At 37.2% G+C, this 20,778-nt stretch overlaps 1 protein-coding gene across 2 annotated transcripts in view; it reads right to left on the bottom strand.

Moving 5' to 3' along the window:
* The window catches only part of SNTG1 (syntrophin gamma 1), a 233,717-nt gene that overhangs the window by 20,868 nt on the left and 192,071 nt on the right, over nucleotides 1-20,778 (bottom strand). For both annotated transcript variants that reach the window (XM_075550673.1, XM_075550674.1), the window contains exons 14-15: nucleotides 9,029-9,181; nucleotides 4,362-4,454 (exon numbers count right to left, since the gene is read on the bottom strand). In XM_075550673.1, coding sequence (XP_075406788.1) covers nucleotides 4,362-4,454; nucleotides 9,029-9,181 — 246 coding nt within the window. The remainder of the gene's footprint in view (nucleotides 1-4,361; nucleotides 4,455-9,028; nucleotides 9,182-20,778) is intronic.

Here is a 20,778-nt window from a genome sequence, read left to right as displayed (position 1 = left end):
AATAATAAACCACTCTTGCATATGTGGTATGTATCCTACTTTATCAGGGTGTATTTTGATGCGTAGTTGAATTATGTTGGCTAGAATGTCATTGAAGATCTCAGCATTTTTATTTATGAGAATTATTAGTTTGTCATTTTTGATTCTGGTGAGTTCTGACCCTGGCTTAGGTATCAGTTATAGTTGCCTCATAAAATTAGTTTGGTAGTATACTGTGGAATGGTTTATATCAAATTGGTATTAAGTGCCCTGTAAATGTTAAGTGAGAACATCTGGACCCAAACCTTTAATTTTGGGAAGTTTTTTTTTTTTGTCAATAACTAGATCTATTTTTTTTTTCAAATGACTAGATGTATTTCTTCCTGTGTTATAGACTTGTTGAGATGATCTATATTATCCTGTGGTCATTTAGTTAAAAAGAGAATTTCTAGGATTTTATTCATTTCTTCTACATTTTCAAATTTGTTGAAATACAATTTATCATAATATTGTGTGACTAGATGTTTTTTCTCATTTGGTTCTGTTGTGATATCATCCATTTCTCTTCTTACTCAGAGAATTTGTTTTCTATTTTGTTGGGTTTGCCAAAATCAATGTTAATCTTTTCAAAGAACGAACTTCTTTTCTCGTTGATTTCTTCTAAAGTTCTCATTGATTTCTTTGACAGTTCTTTTAATTTTCTGATTCATTTATTTCTGACCTAATCCTTATTTCTTTTCTTCTAGTATCTGATGGTGTTTTTTTTCCCCCTGCATTTTCCCCTATTGTGTAGCTGATGTGTTGAGGTACTTTTTAAATCCTTTCTGTTTTATTGGTGCATGCATATAATACTATATACTGCTCTCTGAGTGTTGTTTTTGCTGTGCTCAAGGTTTTTGGGTTATTTTCATTCTCGTTTGTCTCAAGGAATCTTGGTGGTGTTCTGTATTTCTTCCTTTACCCTCTAGTTCTTGAGTAGAATATTATTCAACGTCCATGCATTGCTTGTGAGAGTTGATCATGACAGGGTTGAGTTTTAACTTTCCAATGTTATCATCTGAAAAGGTGGTTTTTATTATCTCCATGTTTTTTAATTTATTGATGCTTGCTTTATGACCTAAAATATGGCCTGTTCTAGAATAGCATTCATGGGCACTAGAAAATAAAGTGATATGAATTTTTGGGGGGCGAAGTACTCTATAGATATCTATGAGATCCAGGTGATTGTGTTAGTTAACATTTTTGTTGATATTTTTTCTAGTTCATCAGTCTTTAGTTGAGATTGATGTATTGAAGTCTCCTTAGTATTATTGTAATATGAGCTATTTGTTGCTTCATTACTATAGGAATTTGATTAATATATTTGATAATCTTTCATTTCCTGTGTACATCTTGATTATGGTTATGGTCTCTTACTCAATTAAAGCTTTCATAATTACATAGTGACCTTCTTTGTCTCATTATGTCATTAACTTTGATGTCTATTTTGTCTTTGCTTAATATTGGTAGTCCAGTTTTCTTCTGACTGTTGTTAGCTTGGCATATTTTTTCCATCATTTGATTTTTAGCTTATGTTTACTTTTACATCTAAGGTGCAATCCTTATAAGCAGTATAGTAACAGTTTATGAGGTTTCTTTTACACATTCTGTTAGTTCCTGTTTTTTAACTACAGAATTTAGTCCATTTACATTCAGTGTTATTCTAGATAAATATATTTTATTGATGTCATTTTGTTATATTTTTATGGGTGTTATTGATTTTGGTTTCATGATGATTTGTTGTTTGTGTTCCTGTTGTATTTTTGGCTGTCTTCTTATTACTCTCTTTGTTTTTTCTTTTATTTATTGTCCAGTATATATGCTTTTCATTTTGTTTGTTCTGTTGACATTTTAATGTTTTTAGTAGGTTGTTTTGTGATTTTTGTTCCAATTTCAAAGTAGTTTATTGTACTACTTTGAACTGTTCTATATCTGTTCTTACTATATTTATTGTTGAACTATTTTGTATTATATGTATATATTTACTTTACTATATTGGATAGTTCTATATCTTCATTTTTGGGGGGTATTTATTGCCTACTGTTCCCTCTGCTCTGCTCTAATTTATTTTTATCTTAGAGCAGATTTTTTGTCTATGATTCCTTGTTTTTATTTGTATAGTTCCATTTACTTTCTCCATAATAATTTCTTTTATAATATCTTAAGGTTTCTGTCTATTATTGTTCTAGACTTTCTGTGAGTTAAATTCATTTAAATATTTTTTCATTGATTTGTTCTTTATTTGTATTATAATTTTTTATTAATTAATCATTTTATTGGGTGCTCTTACAGATATTATATTAATTCCTTTAGTTTTTCCTTGTCTGTAAATGTTTTTTATTTCTCCCTCATATTTGATGGATAATTTTACTAGACATAGGAGTCTGGGTTGATCATTGTTTTTCTTTCAAAATTTTAAATATACTACTCCATTACCATCTTGCCTGAATGGTTTCAGTGGAAGAATCTGAACTTATCCCACACACTTGTCCTTTGTGATTGTCCATTTTTCCACTCACCTTTCAGGATTGTTTCCTTACCATTACGTTTAGATAGTTTGGTTATTTTCGGTCGAGGAGATTTCTTTTCAGGGGCAATTCTATTTGGCATCCTATTTGCATAGTTATTTCATGTTCCTCTGTGATGTTCGGCAAGTTCTCCCTTAATATTTCATATTTCATCCACCAGTGTCTCAGTAGTTATTTCTTCTTTCTATTCTGGGACATTTATCAGGGGAATGTCATTCCTTTTGAGGGTGTCCCATAGTTTTCTTAAATTATCTTCTATTCTTTGGGTTGATTTTATAACCTGGTCTTCTTATCTTTTGTTCTGGAGAGATCCATTTTCAAGATCACTGATTCTTGATAACAACATGTGTATCTTATTGCTTTGTTCTTTCACAATGTTGTCGAGTTCTCATATTTTGGACTTTGCCCTTTGTATTTTTGTTTTGAGTTGTGTTATTTCTATTTTTCATTTATTTTGTTGTCATGTTCATTCAAGGCACATTTGAATTCTTGAATTATGTGTCTCCCCTTTATAAACCATTTTCCCCAGTCACTTAAAGTAACTGGAGACCAAGATTTCCCTCTTGGGGTGGTTGGTAGGCCATCTATGTGTCATGTAGTTAAGTATACTGTTTTCTCCTGTTTCCACATGTGTGCTGAGATCGCCAGATGCCTCTGAGACACGGAATTATATGTTTTTCATATTTTACCTGAATGCAGAGTTATCACCGCACCCCTGCTGCGGAATGTAGGTAGTTGACATGTTTGACCTGAATGCAGAGTTATCACCGCACCCCTGCTGCGGAATGTAGGTAGTTGAGGGAGTTGTGGGAATTGCACACCAGTCTAGCCTCAACACAGGCAGAAGTCTGCAACCAATTCAATACGGGCTCCATCAAAGTCCCTGTTTTGAGGCTGGTACCTAAGTCACCAGCAGGTACTTGGCAATTGTTAATCAAACCATAACATATCTACCACATTACATAATCGCGTAGGTCATTATAAAATCACAAGTGCTAAAACACTGAGAACCATGGCCCAAACAAGAGCACATATGTTCTAGGGGACACAAATCAATCCATGACCCCGGTTTAATCATTTTGATGGCTGTATAAATTTTGTAGGCCATTTGAATGCTGTATGAAATGACTGTTAATGCTTACATCCATATTGTAGTCTCTCTTTTTAGGCTATGAATTATGTATGTTAAAAGAATCAAGTTGATAAACAAGGTTGAACTCCCATCTTGGAGTAACCTTTTAAATTATTGCTAAGTAAGATTAATGGGAGCATACTGAATGTGTTTCAAGAAAATGTACCACCATTGGAAGTTCAACATTTAGTATTTATGTCTTTGAACTTTTCTGTTGGCATATCTCAATTTGCAAGTGTTTTAATTTTAATCTGAAACCTCTTTTATTTTGTAGAAACTTTAAAATTCAATTTTCATACCCCTAATGACTCTGTTATATGATTCTAACATATTATCTATAGAAAGTAAAACATGTACTTTTCCTGCTTTTATCTATGCAAAAAAAAAATCCTAAAGGATTACTTTCAAAATTTTTCTTTTGTCAGCAGAAAATATTTCCTGAGAAAAGGTTTCCATAATCATTAAAAGTAAATGTATACCATTAGCTTAATATTAGTATTTTCTATATATTTTATAATATATAAGGTTTTGTTTTTATAAATCAAAGTACTCATATTTTATTTATGAATATGGGGATTTAAAAGTTAGCACGAAAAGACCAAGGTAAACGCTAAAAAGGGTTATGAGAAGAAACATCGTCAGTTTTGAGTTGAATGTCTATAGTGTGTTCACAGAGCATCTACCTTTGTTGCAGCGTCAAAGCAGATGAATCCGGTGCTGAAGTCAATCGTGAGTCCCATTAGATGGCTGTCTAACACACACGCATATGTCTTGCACTGGAGAGAACAGAAAATACTGTTATTTCTGCATCATTTCCACTATCAATAATGAGAGCGAATATTTATCAAGGATTGCATGAAACATTCTTTTAATCAGTACTGCAGGTAATATTTAACTCAATTAACATTTTTATTTTATTGTGATCTTTGATGTTTCCAACTAGCATACCGGACCTGATTTCCATCCTGCTCCAGCTAGACTATGCCCTTCATTATTCTAATGTCTCCCTTTCCTAAGTTTGTAATCAAACCTCAATAAAAAAAGATCACGCCTAGATAAGTGACAAAGTGTGCTAAGTTGTTCTATTCTGTAATTAAGTATCATATCAGAGTGAGATTATTAAAGATTAAGGCCTTCATCAAATTCCTGGTATGTGATATTAAAGCAAAAATCTTATTACCTTTCATTTTATGAATATTATCAAAAGAAATGATTAAGCCTATAAGCACAGAATTTGTAGACAAGCAAAGGTGTGCCACGGCTGTCTTGACCTTTAGAATTGATGTGTTCTTTTGTTTGGGACAATCGACTTTCCAAAGACATTTGCCATTTTAATCTTTACATGTATAAGCCTACTGTTTCTTAAAAAGTCAATAATGGCCTTTTTATCCAGAAGAAGACTAGATTTTAAATTTATTTATATAAGTACATTGTTAATAAAGATAAATATGATTACTTTAAAAATCATTTTATTGGGGCCTTGTACAAATCTTATCACAATCCATCCATCCATCCATCCATCATGTCAAGCACATTTATACAAATGTTTTGAGAATGATGATGGCAGCAAATATGAATACTTAAAAAAATCAATGGTAAATCAAAAACCCACTCACTCATAGTGAGCAGGCAATAAGACAGAGTAGACCTGACCTTGTGGGTTTCTAAGGGTGTAAATCTTTATTTTAACCAAAAGGTGGAGAAGCAATCAGGGTGTAAATCTCTATGGAATAGAAAGCCTCGTTTTTCTTTCCAGGAGCAGCTATTGTGTTCAAACTGTTGAACTTATTGTTAGCAGCCCATGACCTCACCTACAGCAGTAGGGCCCTTGTGGTATTGCACACACACATACATGCTTATCAGACATGGAGCATTATGTTTTCCATAGAACAATTTTACTTGTATTTATTTAGAAAATAAGAGGTATATCCAAATATTAAAAAATATATAATTCACATACAATGTGCTAGTGTGCATGAGAGAACTCAATTTCTGTCACAATCAGATTTTAAATACTAATTATTTCAAAGTATATATTTTGTAAAGCTATATATGAACATAAACTTTTTATATTACATTCTGACTATAGTTAATACTCAATAAATTAAATTGCTTTCCCCCAAACATATATTAATGCATTTGAGGCCAATGTACAAAAGAAAAAAATTATTACCCTGTAAAATATGCCAATGGAGTTAAATTTTGAAAAGAATCAGGCAAGGTAACATTTTTCATGTTTATCCAAAGTTTTTTGAGATATGATTTTATTAGTTTAATACATAGACATCTTGTATGTTTCTACTCATGTATTTCTACTTTATTAAAAGCACTCTGAAAAGTGAGGAATGCTCAAAGTTATTCATCTCTATGTACCATAAAACTGAGTTGCTTGCTGTTTTCAAACAGAATACACACAGATAAAGGAATAGATTAGGAAGTAGCAAAGCTAATGTTTGATTTCATTACTGAATATTAGCTTCACAATGAAGTGAAATTTATTATATTGGCTAATACATTAATTTATTTGTGCCTTTTTCATAAATGGAGATATATGATTTCTTGATTTTATTTTCTTACTTTTATGATAGTGAAGATAAAAGAAAAACACTTGAGTATTTTATGTTGAAAATTCACTTTCTGTATTTTAAAAAATAGCACTACTAACATGCCCAGCTATTGATTGCTAAATACTGATATAATAAACAAAAATAAATGATAACAGCTAAAAATGCAATCAACAGCTCAAAAGGCACTGCATGTTTCGGTGTGTTATCAGCACATAGCATCTTCAGCCTTCTTTGTTTACAGAGAAAATTCTGCATTGCACAGCATCTTTGTTTAAACAACAGGAAGCCCAGATTACAAAAGAACAATATAACTAACTCTTTTCTAAACACTAGGAGATATTTTAAAAGAAAATTTTCCATCATGTAAAAATTATAAATGTTTCTAAATTAAGTGGAATATTTCAGTAAAAATGATCATTAGTAATGCTTGCATATATGAAATATAATAAAAAATATTCTCATTCAATTAAATTATAATTTAATGTAATATAATATTCTTAGAGACTGACATTTAAAATAAAATAATTTATATAGTTTCTATCTTCCCACTGCAGCATCTATCCTACTAAATGGATATTTTTATACAGCTGAAATATTGAAGTTATATTTCTCAACTATTTGAATAGGAAAGTAGTATCAGAGATAAACGTAAGAAAGTAGTGTCTGACAATAGAATAAGGCAGTTGCACCAACAGTCAACATACATGTCTCCTATGTGTGAGACTTGATAGTCACGTAATACTGGTGCAGGACCAGAGGGGTTTGGGTGTCAGACAAGGAAGATATTAACCACCTTGCAGCGATAGTTCACATATTGACAAACACATGTATACAAACCTCCTATAATAGGCAAGCAGTCTGACATAGTCAATATTATGATACCTTTATAGTTGTCTTTTCAAAATCCAGGGTCTACTGTTTGGTTCTCAGCTCTATTAAATGAATTAAATGAGGCAAAATCCATCATTTTCATTCAACATGGGCAGAGGGAAGAGGTCAGGGCTTGTCTTTGAAAGGGATGTTTCAAGGCAAGCTCCTGAGAATTGTAGAGATGAGGGACGTATGAATTGCAGTCTATAAATGATTTAGAAATACAATCAACAAATATTTATTAAATACCTGTTATGTGAAAAAAATCATAGTCCACTGGTAGAAAAATAAAAGAAAACTCAAACAATCTATAATTTAGTGTGGGGAATAATGTCACACCAATACAAGGAGGGGTGTGAGCAGACTTGAGAAAATAGACAAAGGAAACCAATTCTGGTGTTCGAAACTGAACAGAGGGAAGAGTTTGCACAAGGCACTTGTAAAAGGACTTGTGGTGAGTAGCGTACAAGATAGGCTGAAAATTGGTCAAAATTTTGAAAATGATATGACGTGAAAACACCTTCAAATATTATGTGTGGTAAGAGGGGTTGTCATCAAGGTTCCTAGTCAGAAGAATCAGAGTAAGAGAAGGGAGGCGTTCATGCAGGATCCAGAGTCACTTTGATTGAACAGGAAGTAGGCTTATAAACAAGGAGCTTAAAATAATAATAATAAAACCAAGAGCCTGCAACAGAGTATCTCCTATATTAGACTGAAATCCAAGCATTTCTCAATTAAAATTATAAGTACATTTTTGGTGAATGGTAGAAAATAATAATACGTTTTGAAGATATTGATTTTAATCAATGTTCATATCACAGTAAGTCAAAAAGAAGCACTGGTCTCACTGTGGTTGCATGTTGCGCTGCTGAGTGCAAGGTTGGCAGTTCAAAACCACAGCTGCTCCATCGGAGAGAGATGAGGTTTCACCTCCTGCAAAGGTGACCCAGAAACCCACAGGGGCAGCTCTACATTGTCCTTTAGGTTTGCAATGACTCAGCATCAACCTGATGTCACTAAACTGAAGTAAGGAAGGATTGCAACAAAACATAGAATCTTCATGGAACACACAAATGCTATTACATCTCCCCCATAGGTCATCGTTCGATATACTTTGGGAGGTGTTATTTTCTTTTCTCTAACCCTTCCCCGAAATAATTCAGGGCTCTTCCATTTATACTACCTCAAAATAGCAATTGTGGCATCCTTCAGGGTCACCAATCCTGTTCCTTTGAAATGTTCTTTCAATTTAATGGGAAAAAAGTAAAGCTGTAGGATAGGAAGGGTAACATTTACTAATGAAATTTCACCGGACAGCGTTGTGCATCATTGAAGTCTGAACAAGTGTATGGTGGGGATGAGGGGAACACACACACACACACACACACACACACACACACACACACACTTTCATGACTCTTCCTCACCAAGGAAATTTTCCTAAACTTTTTTTTAATAAGCCCCTATGGCCATGCTGTGCCATCAAGAAAATCTATCAGGCACGTAGCCACTCCATCAGGAATCAGATGAGTGAACATTTCATCATGGAATTTAATTGCCCCAGCAGATCCCCTCAAAGCCAATGGCTTCACGGGGCACATTATTTAAGCTATTCTAGTGACACTAAACAAAATATTAGAGAGTTTTCCTGCCGCCATCCAATGAACCCAAAGATGTTTTTCAAAGCTTGTTTTCATTTTGTTTGTTTTGTTTTGTAATAACCTGTACAGGATATTAACAGGGACCCTAGCAACAATGCAGCTGGACTAATCCAAGTACTAATTGTTTAATGTACCTGAGGAAGTCAAGATTAAAATAATTCGTTTTACATTCATTTGAAATTATACTGGGACTCTCTGGTAGTGGTCATTAACCTGTGGGGACACAGATCCTAAACCTGCCTAGGCCCTCACCTGGATCCGCTCCACTTCTAGGAAAGTTGCCGTTTGGAAGGCTCGCTCCCACTGTGTGAGGTCACAGTCAAGTTCCACGGAGAAGTAGAGGTCCTCCCCGGACTCAGATTGCACGGTGAAGCAGCATTTCCGCTGGTCCAGCAGGTCACTGTCCTGAGGAAAGCCCGGAGTTACACAGCCTGGCCCTGGCACACGCATGCTGCTAGCTCACCATGCTCAATCCACAAGGATGGGTCCATGACTGATAGATAGGCCACATGCTCAAAGGTAAGACTTTTATGACATCGCTGGGGTTTGCTACAAATGATGAAGGTAAGCAAAAACCCAAGCCTCAAAGTCCACCGTGGACACATTTCTCCTTTGTATTCAGATAAAAGCATGCAATATTGAAGCTAGAATATCTAACTCTAATTCTAATGCACAATATTAATGTCAAATCATTTAACACAGGACACTATTTTTAATTTGTGTGATAGGATGACAGAAAATATCCCCTCCTCCTTATTTAGTCATCATGATTAACAAAATTAAGAAGTGCAGTTAACCGTGCTTGCAAAATTTAAAGACCATGATTTAAAAAAATTCAATTTCTTCTGTAAACATTGAAGGGATCACCAAATATCTTTAGCACTAGAAATTAAATAAAACCTATAATTTGTGCATAGTATATTTATTTGTTTTTAAAATATACACCACAGATCTGAACCTTTAGTTTGAGTCAAAGAAACTCTGCAATTGGTCATTTATTGGCCTTCCCAGAAATTTGTAACTAAAGTGCTTACGTATGTACATGTGCATGAATTACAGAGATGTTAAGACATCGAAAAACACAGCCAATATTTGATTAAGTAGAGTAGTCTCATACAACAGGTCAGATATAGGTTTTGATATATGCCTCTATTGTAATGAACATTGTCAAATGCCGTATATACTCGTGTATAAGCCGATTTTTTCAACACAAAATGGGTTCAGCTTATACATGGGTCAGTGGTACCCCAGAGAGTGTAACATCTCGCTGGGGCTCCCTCAAGGTAATGGGAGGAGCGCCAGTTATCTCGAGGGTGATTGCCTTCCTACTCTGTTCATTCAAAGCCCTGCTGGTGCTGTAGGGCTTTGAATGTTTGTTTACTCACATCTAACCAATCAGAGCCGTCCTGTGACCTGGGCAGCTCCAATTTGCAGAAGCACCCATAGTGATTCACTTACACCGGAAGCTGAACTGGTTAGGTGTCTGTGGCTGTGCTTGTCTCTCCCCTCTGGTCTCTGTGTTAATTCACATCCTGCATCCCCGCCAGCACCGATTCCCCCACCTCCTCCTGGTTAATACTTGGCAGGGGTGGGGGGTGGGGGGACATTACCATGAAAGTTCTTTTTCAAAGTTTTGTTTAAAAATATTTAAATACATTACCCCATTGATGTCTCAATTTTTAGTAATTTTATTTTCATTTGTTTTGATTATTGAAACTTACCAATAGTTTCTGCATTTTCCACCCTAGGCTTAGACTCGAGTCAATCAGTTTTTCTGGTTTCCCAGGTAATAATTAGGTACCTCGGCTTATACTCGGGTCCACTTATATTCCAGTAAATACTGTAGTTGATTACTGCTGTATTCAATCATTTCTTATAAAACAGTATATATATGTATTGTCATTAGACACTGGTGTGTTAGACGAAATTGGAAGTGAATTGGAAATTATAATTACTTCATCAATGTAACCATTGCTACTTGTTTCTTACTTGAATTCTTAAAAACATGAGAAGATGCTCAGAAAGCCACATGGACGGCTCATTCTCCTCAGAGTCATTGATGTTCTCATTCTCGTTAGAGGGGATCAAAGATATTTAACATTTATGTGAATCCAGACTACTGAGTTTAGAACGTGTAACATCTAGGCATCTTTAATAAATAATCATATAGGTAAATAAGCTACTATAATTTACTGTGTTGTACTGCTAGGTGCCTTCTAATTGGATCCAGTACATAGGGACCTTATGCCCAACGGAATTAAATACTGCCCAGTGCTGTGCCATCCGCACAATTGTTCTTGTGCTGGAGCAGCCGCTGTGTCAAGCCACCTCCTTAAGGGCCTTCAAATTTTGCCCCGCCCTTCTGCTTTACCACTGTCCTTCTCCAGGAACTGATCTCTCCAGACAACATCTACAAATGATGTAAGACGAAGCTTCACCATTCTTGCCTCTAAGGAGCACTCTACCATACTTCTTTCAGGACAGATTGCTTTGCCCTTTTAGCAGCCCATGTTACTTTCCATATTCTTCTCCAGCACCACAATTCAAATGCATCGATTCATCGGTGCCCTTCCTTTTTCAGTTTCCAAATTTCACATGCATATGAAGCAGTGGACAATACCATGACTTGGGTCAGTCACAACTTAGCCCTCAAAGTAATGTCCTTGGGTTTCAATATTCTAAAGAGGCCTTATGTAGCAGATTTACTAAACACAGTGTATCTTTGGCTCTCTTGACTGCTGCTTCTATGAACACTGATTGTGGATCCAAGCAAGACAAAATCCTTAACAACTTCAACCATTTCTCCCTGTATCATGACAATACCCTATAATCTGAGCATTCTGTTGGGTCACCTTTCTTTGGAATGCCACATATATGTGGATATCTTCCAATCACTGGGCCAAGTAGCCATCTTCCAAGTTTCCTGGCCTACATGAGTGTTTCTGGGCTTCATCAGGTTTTTGAAGCATTTCAGCTGGTATTCCATCAATTCCTGGAGACTTGCTTAAGTTGAAAAATGCTTTCAGGGCTGCTTGAACTTTTCTTTGGTACCATGGGTTCTTGTTCATATGCTACTTCCTGAAATTGTTAAAGGCAGACTTTTTCTTTTAGGTACAGTGACTCAGCGTATTCTTTCCAACTTCTTTTGATGCTTCTTGAATCATTCAATAGTTTGCTCATAGAATCTTTCAGTATAGCAACTCAGGGCTTGACTTTTTTCTTTAGTTCTTCCAGCTTAAGATATGCTGAGCCGGTTCTTCCCTTCGGCTTAGTAACTCTAGCTCTTTTCACTTTCATTATCTTTGACCTTATCTTGTCTAGGGGCACTCTGAAATGTTCTACTCAGCTCCTTGACTTCATCCGTTCTTCCATTTGCTTTAGCTACTCTAAGGCTTAGAGCAGTTTCAGGGGCTTTTCCAACAACCACTTTGATCTATTCTGCCTTTCCCGATATCCCCCCATAGCTCACCCGATCTAGCTTCTGTCATTAGTGTTTGCTGTATAAAATCTGTTCTTTTTAAGATAAATCCTTTTATCGGAGGGGGGGTGTCTTACAGCTCTTACAACAAGTATAAATTATTATAATTTTAATATCTTGCACAGTCTACTGCACCCTGACTGACTCGTTGCTTCCTATGGCCCTTCTGTGAGGGATGTCCAATTGTCTACAGATGGGCTTTGGGTCTTCTGATGCCTGGTATCTGATCCCATCAACACCTTCTGATCACACAGGTTGGTGTACTTCTTTCATGTAGACTTTGTTGCTTCTCTGCCACATGACTGCTTGTTTAAGTTCAAGTCTTTAAGACCCCAGATGCTATATCTTTTAATAGCCAGGCACTATCAGCTCTCTTCACCTCATTTGCTTATGCACACATTTTGTCTTCAGTGATCATATTGGGGAGGTGAGCATCACAGAATGCCAGGGTATTAGCACAAAGTATTGGAGTTGGGTAGAGGCCCAATATCTGTCTGCAACATTAATACTTAACCTATAAATATATGTACAATGACCCATATCTCTATCATTATATATTAATATATTTACATAGATAGATGCCTGTATTTATATCTCTGTAAATATCTTTTGCCTCCTAGTTCTTTCTTTCTTTCATTTTACTTTCCTCCTTTCCCACTCTCATGTTCAACCTTCATTGGGCTCTCAGTAATTTCTCTTGGCTACATTGCACTTGATCAAACCCCACCAGGCATTCTCTGCCTTCTTTGGTATCGATTTTAGATCACTTATTGTCCCTTGTCCCTGGGTTTCTTGCCCCCCCCCCCCCTTCTCTCCTATGTCCTCCCTGGAACTATCAGACACATTATTTTCTCCTCAGGATTATTAATCCTTCCTATCTTATATAGATAGACATATATGTAAACTATAAATGGTTCCAGGTATGTCTGCTAACGCTTATGAATGTTTTCCAATCAGTTCTCATGAGGTGTCAAGCCTGTCCCGTTTCTATTTCCCCACCACCCCTGACCCCTGAGGCAGAAGTCTATTTTCAGGATTCCTAGGGGACTTCATTGCTTTGCTCCACTTGCTGCTCTGTCGTGCTCCCTGTGGTTCGTCCCTGTGCCAGGGGAACAGACAGGGCACAATTCCCAAACTGTGTCTCCAGTGCTGTCTTCCTTAGTGCTATGGGTCAGTGAGAGGGACTTTGTGTCTCTTAGTGGGGCCAGCCCTATGGTCCTTTCCGTGCACTGGCTGCTCTGAGCAGGAATGCCGTCCGTCCTCGAGGCTTCCTTAGCCAGGATGTGATCCACACACTCTTTCTTTCCCTCTTAGTTTGCTCCTGTGTGGTCTGGGCAGCCCGCCAATCTCCCCTGGGGCTATATCTTCAGTGCTGTCCTCTGTATTGCATTCTTCTGGGGAGAGGGAGGGAGGTCAACATAGCTGGAATTGGGGCTAGCCCCACAGTCCTCTCTGGGGACCTGAATGTTGCCCCAAGGTTTGGCACACTGGGATGAGGTCTGGTCCTCCTCTTCCTTTCCTGTGGAGACATAAACAATACCCTCCCTGTGGGTGGCTTAGTGCCCTGTGTCCTACTACTCTTGTCTCCCAGCCCCCACATTTTTAGTTGGCTGCCAAGTGCTTCCCTGGGTTGGGTCTGACCCCTGCCAGATTGTCTGGAGCTTGCCACAGGAATTTATACATTTAGTAGCTTTTACCCCATGCCCATTGTACTTTTTAAGCTTACCTCATTGGGCTCATGTACTTGTTCTTTTGTGCTTGACTTACTTCACTTAGCATAAATTCCTCCAACTCTTCCCATGAAATGATGTGCTTAACAAATTCATCACTGGTTTTAGGGATGTGTAGTGCTCCATTGTATGCATGTACCAGAGTTTTTAATCCATTAATCTGTTGATGGAAATTTAGGTTGTTTCTAACTCTGGGAGAGTGAACTGCGCCGTGATGAACATTGGAGCGCAGATGTCTGGCCGTGGTCTGTTTCTTAATACTTCTGGGTATATGCCCACAAGGGGGGGGGTGTTGGATTTCCTTTTTTTTTTTTAAGATATCACCAAATGATTTCCATAATGGCTATGCATTCCTGTCTCACCGCATCCTTCCAAAACAAGTTGCTTTCTGATTTTTAGAATTGGGCTATCTTTGAGGGTGTTAGGTAGTATCTCATAGTTGTTTAAATTTGCATTTCCCCTATGGCTAATGATCAGGAACATTTTCTCATATGGTTATTAGCCATTTGGATGTCTGTCCTGATGAAACATCTGTTCAGGTCTTTTGCCCACTTCCTCAATGGGTTTTTTTTTCTTATTGTAGGAGAGAAGCATATTGTTAATCTTAGTAATAAGGCCTTTGTCTGATGTGTCATTGCTAAAGGTGTTTTCCCAGTCTGTGGGCTCTCTTAGTACTCTTTTGGTGAAGTCTTTTGATGTAAACAGGTGTTTTATCTCAGTAGATCCCACTTGTCAATTTGTGCTTCCTCTGTGTTTGTGTCTTTCCCTATTTTTGATAGCCTATGGATTCCCTGCACCAAAGTTCTCAGGTTTGTCTCAATTCCCTCATTGATGGCCCTAATAGTTTGGGGTTTTACCTCACGGTCTATGATCTACTTGTATTTATTCTTGTGCATGGAAAGAGGAAAGGGTCTTTCTTCATTTTTCTGTAGGTAGATATCCATTTTTTCCCCAGTGCCACTTGTTGTAGAGGGTATTTGATATTTTGAGGGCCCTTATTGAATATCAGTTGTCTGTATGCTGATAGTTTTATTTCTGGGTTTTTAGTTATTTTCCATTGGTTTTAATATCTATCATTATACCAATACCACACTGTTTTGACCACTGTGGCGTATAGTAGGTGATAAAGTCAGGTAGAGCAAGCCCTCCAACTTTGTCCTTCTTCTAGAGTTGTTCTCTACTAATTCGGGGCTTCTTATCTTTCCATATGAAGTTGGTAGTCAGTTTATCCAATTTATTTGAAGAAAGATGTTGGTATTTATATCGGGATAGCATTAAACTTATATAGTTCCTTGGGTAGGACTAATATCATTCTACATTAAGTCTTCCAATCCATGAGCATGGGATATTCTTCCATTTGTGGAGATCACTTTTGGTTTCTTGTACTATTATTCTGAACTTTTCCTCATACAAATCTTTTGGGTTTTTTGGTTAGTTATATCCCTAAATATTTCAATTTGGGTGTGGCTATTGTGAAGAGTACTACCTTCCTGATCTCCTATTCTGTGGTCTTGTCCTATACATATATAGCAATTGGATATTCTGTTTCTGGATCTTGTATCCTGCCACACTGTCATATTCCTCTATCACTTCCAGTTTCCTTCTTGCGGAGATTTTGGGGGTTTCCATATATAAAATCATATCATCCACCAATAAGTACAGTTTCACCTCTTCTTTCCCCAGATGAATACCTTTGATATCTTTCCTGTGCCTTATGCTTTTAGCCAGGACCTTTAGTACAAAAATCTGTTCTTGAGATGGTCTCAAAACTCAGGTGTGATAGACTGTGATAGGTAGGTTTATTGTGCCAACCTGGTGAATAAGAACATGTGGGATTAATATGGTCACAGTTTGATTGGAGAACAAAGAGATAAATGGCTTGGCAAGCCCCACCTCTCTCTCTCTCTTGCTCTCTGGTGACCAGAGCAGTGTGTGACTTCTAGTTTTCTGTCTCAACTCTTGAGCTACACTACCTGTGGGACTGCCAACCCATGGGTTGTGTCAATAAAGCTTGAAGGTCCTTTGAGACCTGCTCTGCCACGCTGTTGGTGTATATATTGCTTGAGCACGGGACTATCGGATCTTGTCATCTTTCTGACTGTTGGTGACCTGCTCTGCTGTTTGCTGCCTGTGGCCTGACACTGCATTGCCCTATGGAAGACTCAGCTGTCTGCTTGCTTTACCTTGGACCCAGTGGCCCTTGTGAGTTGAAGGACTTCCAGTATATTAATTGTTCCACAGAAGTAAGTTGAACTGAGCCCTCTGTACTGCTGTGTGGACTAATTAGTTTTTACATTCCTTCATACTGTATATATCTATATATCTATCTACATAAAATCATTAGTGTCCTGGTTTGGCTAATCTAGAGAACCCTGTCTAACACATAGATTCAAGGTTGTATTTTGACTTTCATGTATTAACTTTCTTCAGCTTTATCCTGAATTTGCATAAGAGCAAACGCTGTCTGTTCCACAGTCCACCTGTAGTCTGGTTTTATCCTCTGATACTGAGCTTCTCAATATTCTTTTCCCACATGTGCTGTTAATTTTATTTCTGTGTGTTCTATCTGGGGAAGTTCATATGGATAGTTACCTTTGGTTGTTGAAAAGTGTATTTGCTATGAACAAGTTGTTGGTCTTGCAAAATTCTATCATGGAATCTTCAGCTCAGCTTCTATCACCAAGACCATATTTTCAGCCACTTTTCCTTCCTGTTTGTTTCCAACTTTTTGCATTTGAATCACTAACACGTATCAACACAGCTTGATTGCATATTTGATGTATTTCCAATGGAATATACTGGTAGAGTTCTTATATTCATCAGCTTTTGTGGTTGGTGCATAAATTTGAAATATATTTATATTCCTTGGATTTTCTTGAAGGTGGATAGATATAAACTTATCACAGATAGCACGATTGAGTTTGAAATTTTTTTTAACAATGAATGCACGGCCACTTATCTTGATATGTCATTCCCAGCATAGTAAAACATGATTTTCCAATTCAAAATGGCCAATACCAGAACGTTTCTGCTTACTAACCTCTAAGATGTCAGTCTTTATATGTTCCACTTCATTTTTGATAATTTCAAATTTTCTTAGATTCATACTTTACACATTCCAAGTTCTGATCATTAGCAGTTTTGAAGCTGTTTCTTTGTTGTCTTTTCTCATTCTGGAAGCTCTGCTGACCCTTTTCACTTTGGGTGGCCCTGCTGACATTTGCAAATGAGTGACAGAGCTTTCAGCATGACAGCAACACAGTCACCACAGTAGGAGAAACAGAGAATTTGTGAATAATAATTCATTGTTCCATTAAAAAGAGAAAAAGAGTAAGGACACTATTCTATCAGAATAGATTGAGAAGCGAGTTTAATGTCTCTTCAGAAAGTGCATTTCAAACAGTTGGCAGAAAGGTTCGCAGAATATGAATGTTACTAGTGGAGGAAGGAAAAAAGGTTTCTTTTAGAGAGAGGAAGACTTGTAATACGAATATGAATTATGTGTATTCAGAAGTCTCAAGAAAAGAGAGGGTAGTACTATAAGAAGAGAGGGTTACTGGTCAGGACAAAGTTTTAAGTTTTACCTAAATGTAAAAAGAAGTCACTTATCAAGTATCTTAAAAAGTACTTTCTTTAATTTTTAATATTGAAGATATTTCAACTTCTATATTATACTTCTAAATTGATGACATTGAAACAAAACATATAACTACACATTGAGGAATTTCCAGAAATTTCACAGTTTTTGCGTTTCTTATATTGTCCTTGCCTTTTCTGTTACTACAAAATGGTAATAGATCTCATTACTGGTCATAAAATTTCAGTAATTTTGTCCTCACGGATTATATATTAAAATAGAAGCTTAAAATTACCTTGACTCAATATTTTCTGTTCTCTAGTGTTGTCTTACTCCATCGTTCTTTTAAAATGCTTCACCTCTTATTGTGTTACCTAGGGATGTTTGGTGTTGACCTGGGTTACGAAATTCTTACTCTAAAGTCAGCAATTTAAACCCACCAGCCTTTTCTGGGAGAAACATGAGCTGCTTGCCCTCATAAATATTTAAAGTTTTGAAAACCCTCTACAGCTTCTCTCTGAAGATAAATCAATGCATTTGAATTATTGTACTGTTGAAGAATATTCAAAAAACGATGGACTTTCAGAAAAGCAAACATCTGTCTGGCAAGAAGTAGAGCCGCCACAGCTCCTTAAAGGGGAGGATGGTGGGACTGCCTTACACACTTTGGATATGTTATCAGGAGAAACCTCTCCTGGAAAAGGACATCACGCTTGGTAACGTGTAGAAGGCTAGAGAAAAAACCCTCACCAAGATGTTGTTACACAATAGCTGCAGCAATGGACTCCATCATTCCAATTTTGGTGATACAGCAAGCCCTGGAAGTGTTTCCTTCTATTGTCCATAGGATCACTATGAATAAGAATTGACTTGACTACATTTAACAACAACATGAGACAGTATCAACTCAATATCAATTTAACATTTTTTCAATTTTTATTACCATGTTATCCAAGTTTGAAGATGATTCTCTAATCAACTCTACAAATATAAGCTCAAAACCTACGGACACTTGCAGTCATTTATTGTTGTTCCTCTGATGGCTTTTCTCATATGTCCATGTCACACACAACAAATTGCTATGGTCGTCTGGGCCTTGGGACCTCATAGCTTAGTAAGGGAAACAAGTAAACTTAATAAAAGTCATTATATCGAATCTATCAAGTTAGTGCAAAGGAAACAAGAAAAGAGCCAATAAATCTTCCTGAGAAAAGCAAAATGATGCAAGTTGTACTCTCCAAAGGAAGGAACTATTATTAGGAAGGACCACAGAAAAGATTAATCAGTCTTGCAGTGTATTAAAAGATGAGACAGGAAACAAAGCCCACATGGAAGAAGCACACCAGCCTGTGCGATCCCGAGGTGTTGAAGGGATAAGGTATCAGGCATCATCACAACAAAAAATCGTATCATAGTGAATGAGGGGGTAGGAGGTGCAGAGTGGAGACCCACAGCCAGTTTTTAGGCCACTGGACATTCCCTTACAGAAGGGTCTAGGAGAGGAGATGAACCAGTCAGGGTGCAATGTAGCAATGATGAAAAATACAACTTTCTTCTAGTTCCTAAATGCTTCCTCCTCCCCCACTATTATGATCCCAATTCTACCTTACAAATCTGGCTAGACCAGAGGATGCACACTGGTACAGATAGGAGCTGGAAACACAGGGATGTCAGGGCAGATGATCCCTTCAGGGCCAGTGGTGTGAGTGGTGATTCTGGGAGAGCTGAGGGAGGGTGGGTAAGAAAGGGGGAACTGATTACAAGGATCTACATGGGACCTCCTCCCTGGTTACAGACAGCAGAAAAGTGGGTGAATAGAGACGTCAGATAGGGCAGGATATGACAAAATAATAATTTGCAAATTATCAAGGGTTCATAAGGGAGCAGGGAGTGGGGAGGGAGGGGAAAATGAGGAGGTGACTACAGGGGTTTAGGTGGAGAGCAAATGTTTTGAGAATGATGAGGGCAATAAATGTACAAATGTGTTTTACACAATTGATGTATGTATGAATTGTGATAAGAGCTGTATGAACCCCTAATAAAATGATTTTAAAAACCCAATAGTCTTTGAAGGTAACATTCCATTAAGGAGAATGGGGGCAATTCATACCTCTATAATTTCTGTCTGGCTGCAGATAAAACAAGACAGCAGTACACTGATTTACTATGTGGAGGCCCTTTAAACACCCAAGGTATGGAAACCTTTGACGTTTTCTTGGTTTGTTCCCCGTTCTTCTTCATCTAGAAACAAGATCTCAAATGCACCACAATCTAGGTATAGGATTGAAATCTTGAAAGTACCGTGGACTCTACTGGCTGCCAATTCCATCTGTGGCATTGGATGGGTAGTAAATGATCAGATCTCTACCAAGACACTTGGAAGGCAGCTACCGAACCAACTGACTGGAAGAGATCCATATTTGTTCCCACTCCAGAGAAAAGGTGACCCAGCAATGTGCAGATTGATACTACAATATTAACACTACATGCAAGTAAACTTGTACAGAAGACCATCAGCAAAAGTTGCTGCAGTATATTGCTGCATTGACCAGGAGGTGCAGACATTCAAGCTGGACTCAGCGGAGAAGGTGGCATGAAAGCTTGGCAGAAAGCAGAGAATAGCAGAAAGATGCTTACTTGTGTTTTATCGACTATGCAAATGTATTGGACTTTGTGGTTGTGGATCCTAACCGACTATGGAGCACCTTGAGCAGAATGGGAATCCCTGAACACGTCATTGTGCTCATGCAGAATCAGTACAGACCAAGAGGCAGGCATTCAGCCAGAACAAGAGAACACAGAAAAGCGTGTGTCAAGGTTGTATCCTTTCACCGAATTTATTTAATTTGTATGAGGAGCAAATAATCAGAGAAGCAGAACTTGGCATCAGTATTAGAGGAAGACTTGTTAACAACCTCTGATTTATAGAGGACACAATCTTGCTTGCTGAAATTGAGAAGGGCTTGAAGCATTGCCTGTAAAATCCAGGACTGTTGCCTTCTGTATGGATTACAACTCAATATCAACACAAAATCCTCACAACTGGACAGACAGCATAATGATGAATGAAGCCTTCTGTATGGAGTACAACTCAATAGCAACACAAAATCCTCACAACTGGACAGACAGCATCATGATGATGAAGAAATGATCAGAGTTGTTAAGGATTTAATTTTGTGTGGATCTGTTAGATTCCTCGGGTGTGAAATGCCTCAGT

The sequence above is a fragment of the Tenrec ecaudatus genome, chromosome 5 (genome assembly GCF_050624435.1).
Source record: "Tenrec ecaudatus isolate mTenEca1 chromosome 5, mTenEca1.hap1, whole genome shotgun sequence".
Lineage (NCBI taxonomy): Eukaryota > Metazoa > Chordata > Mammalia > Afrosoricida > Tenrecidae > Tenrec > Tenrec ecaudatus.
This window is presented reverse-complemented; position numbering and strand designations above follow the sequence as displayed.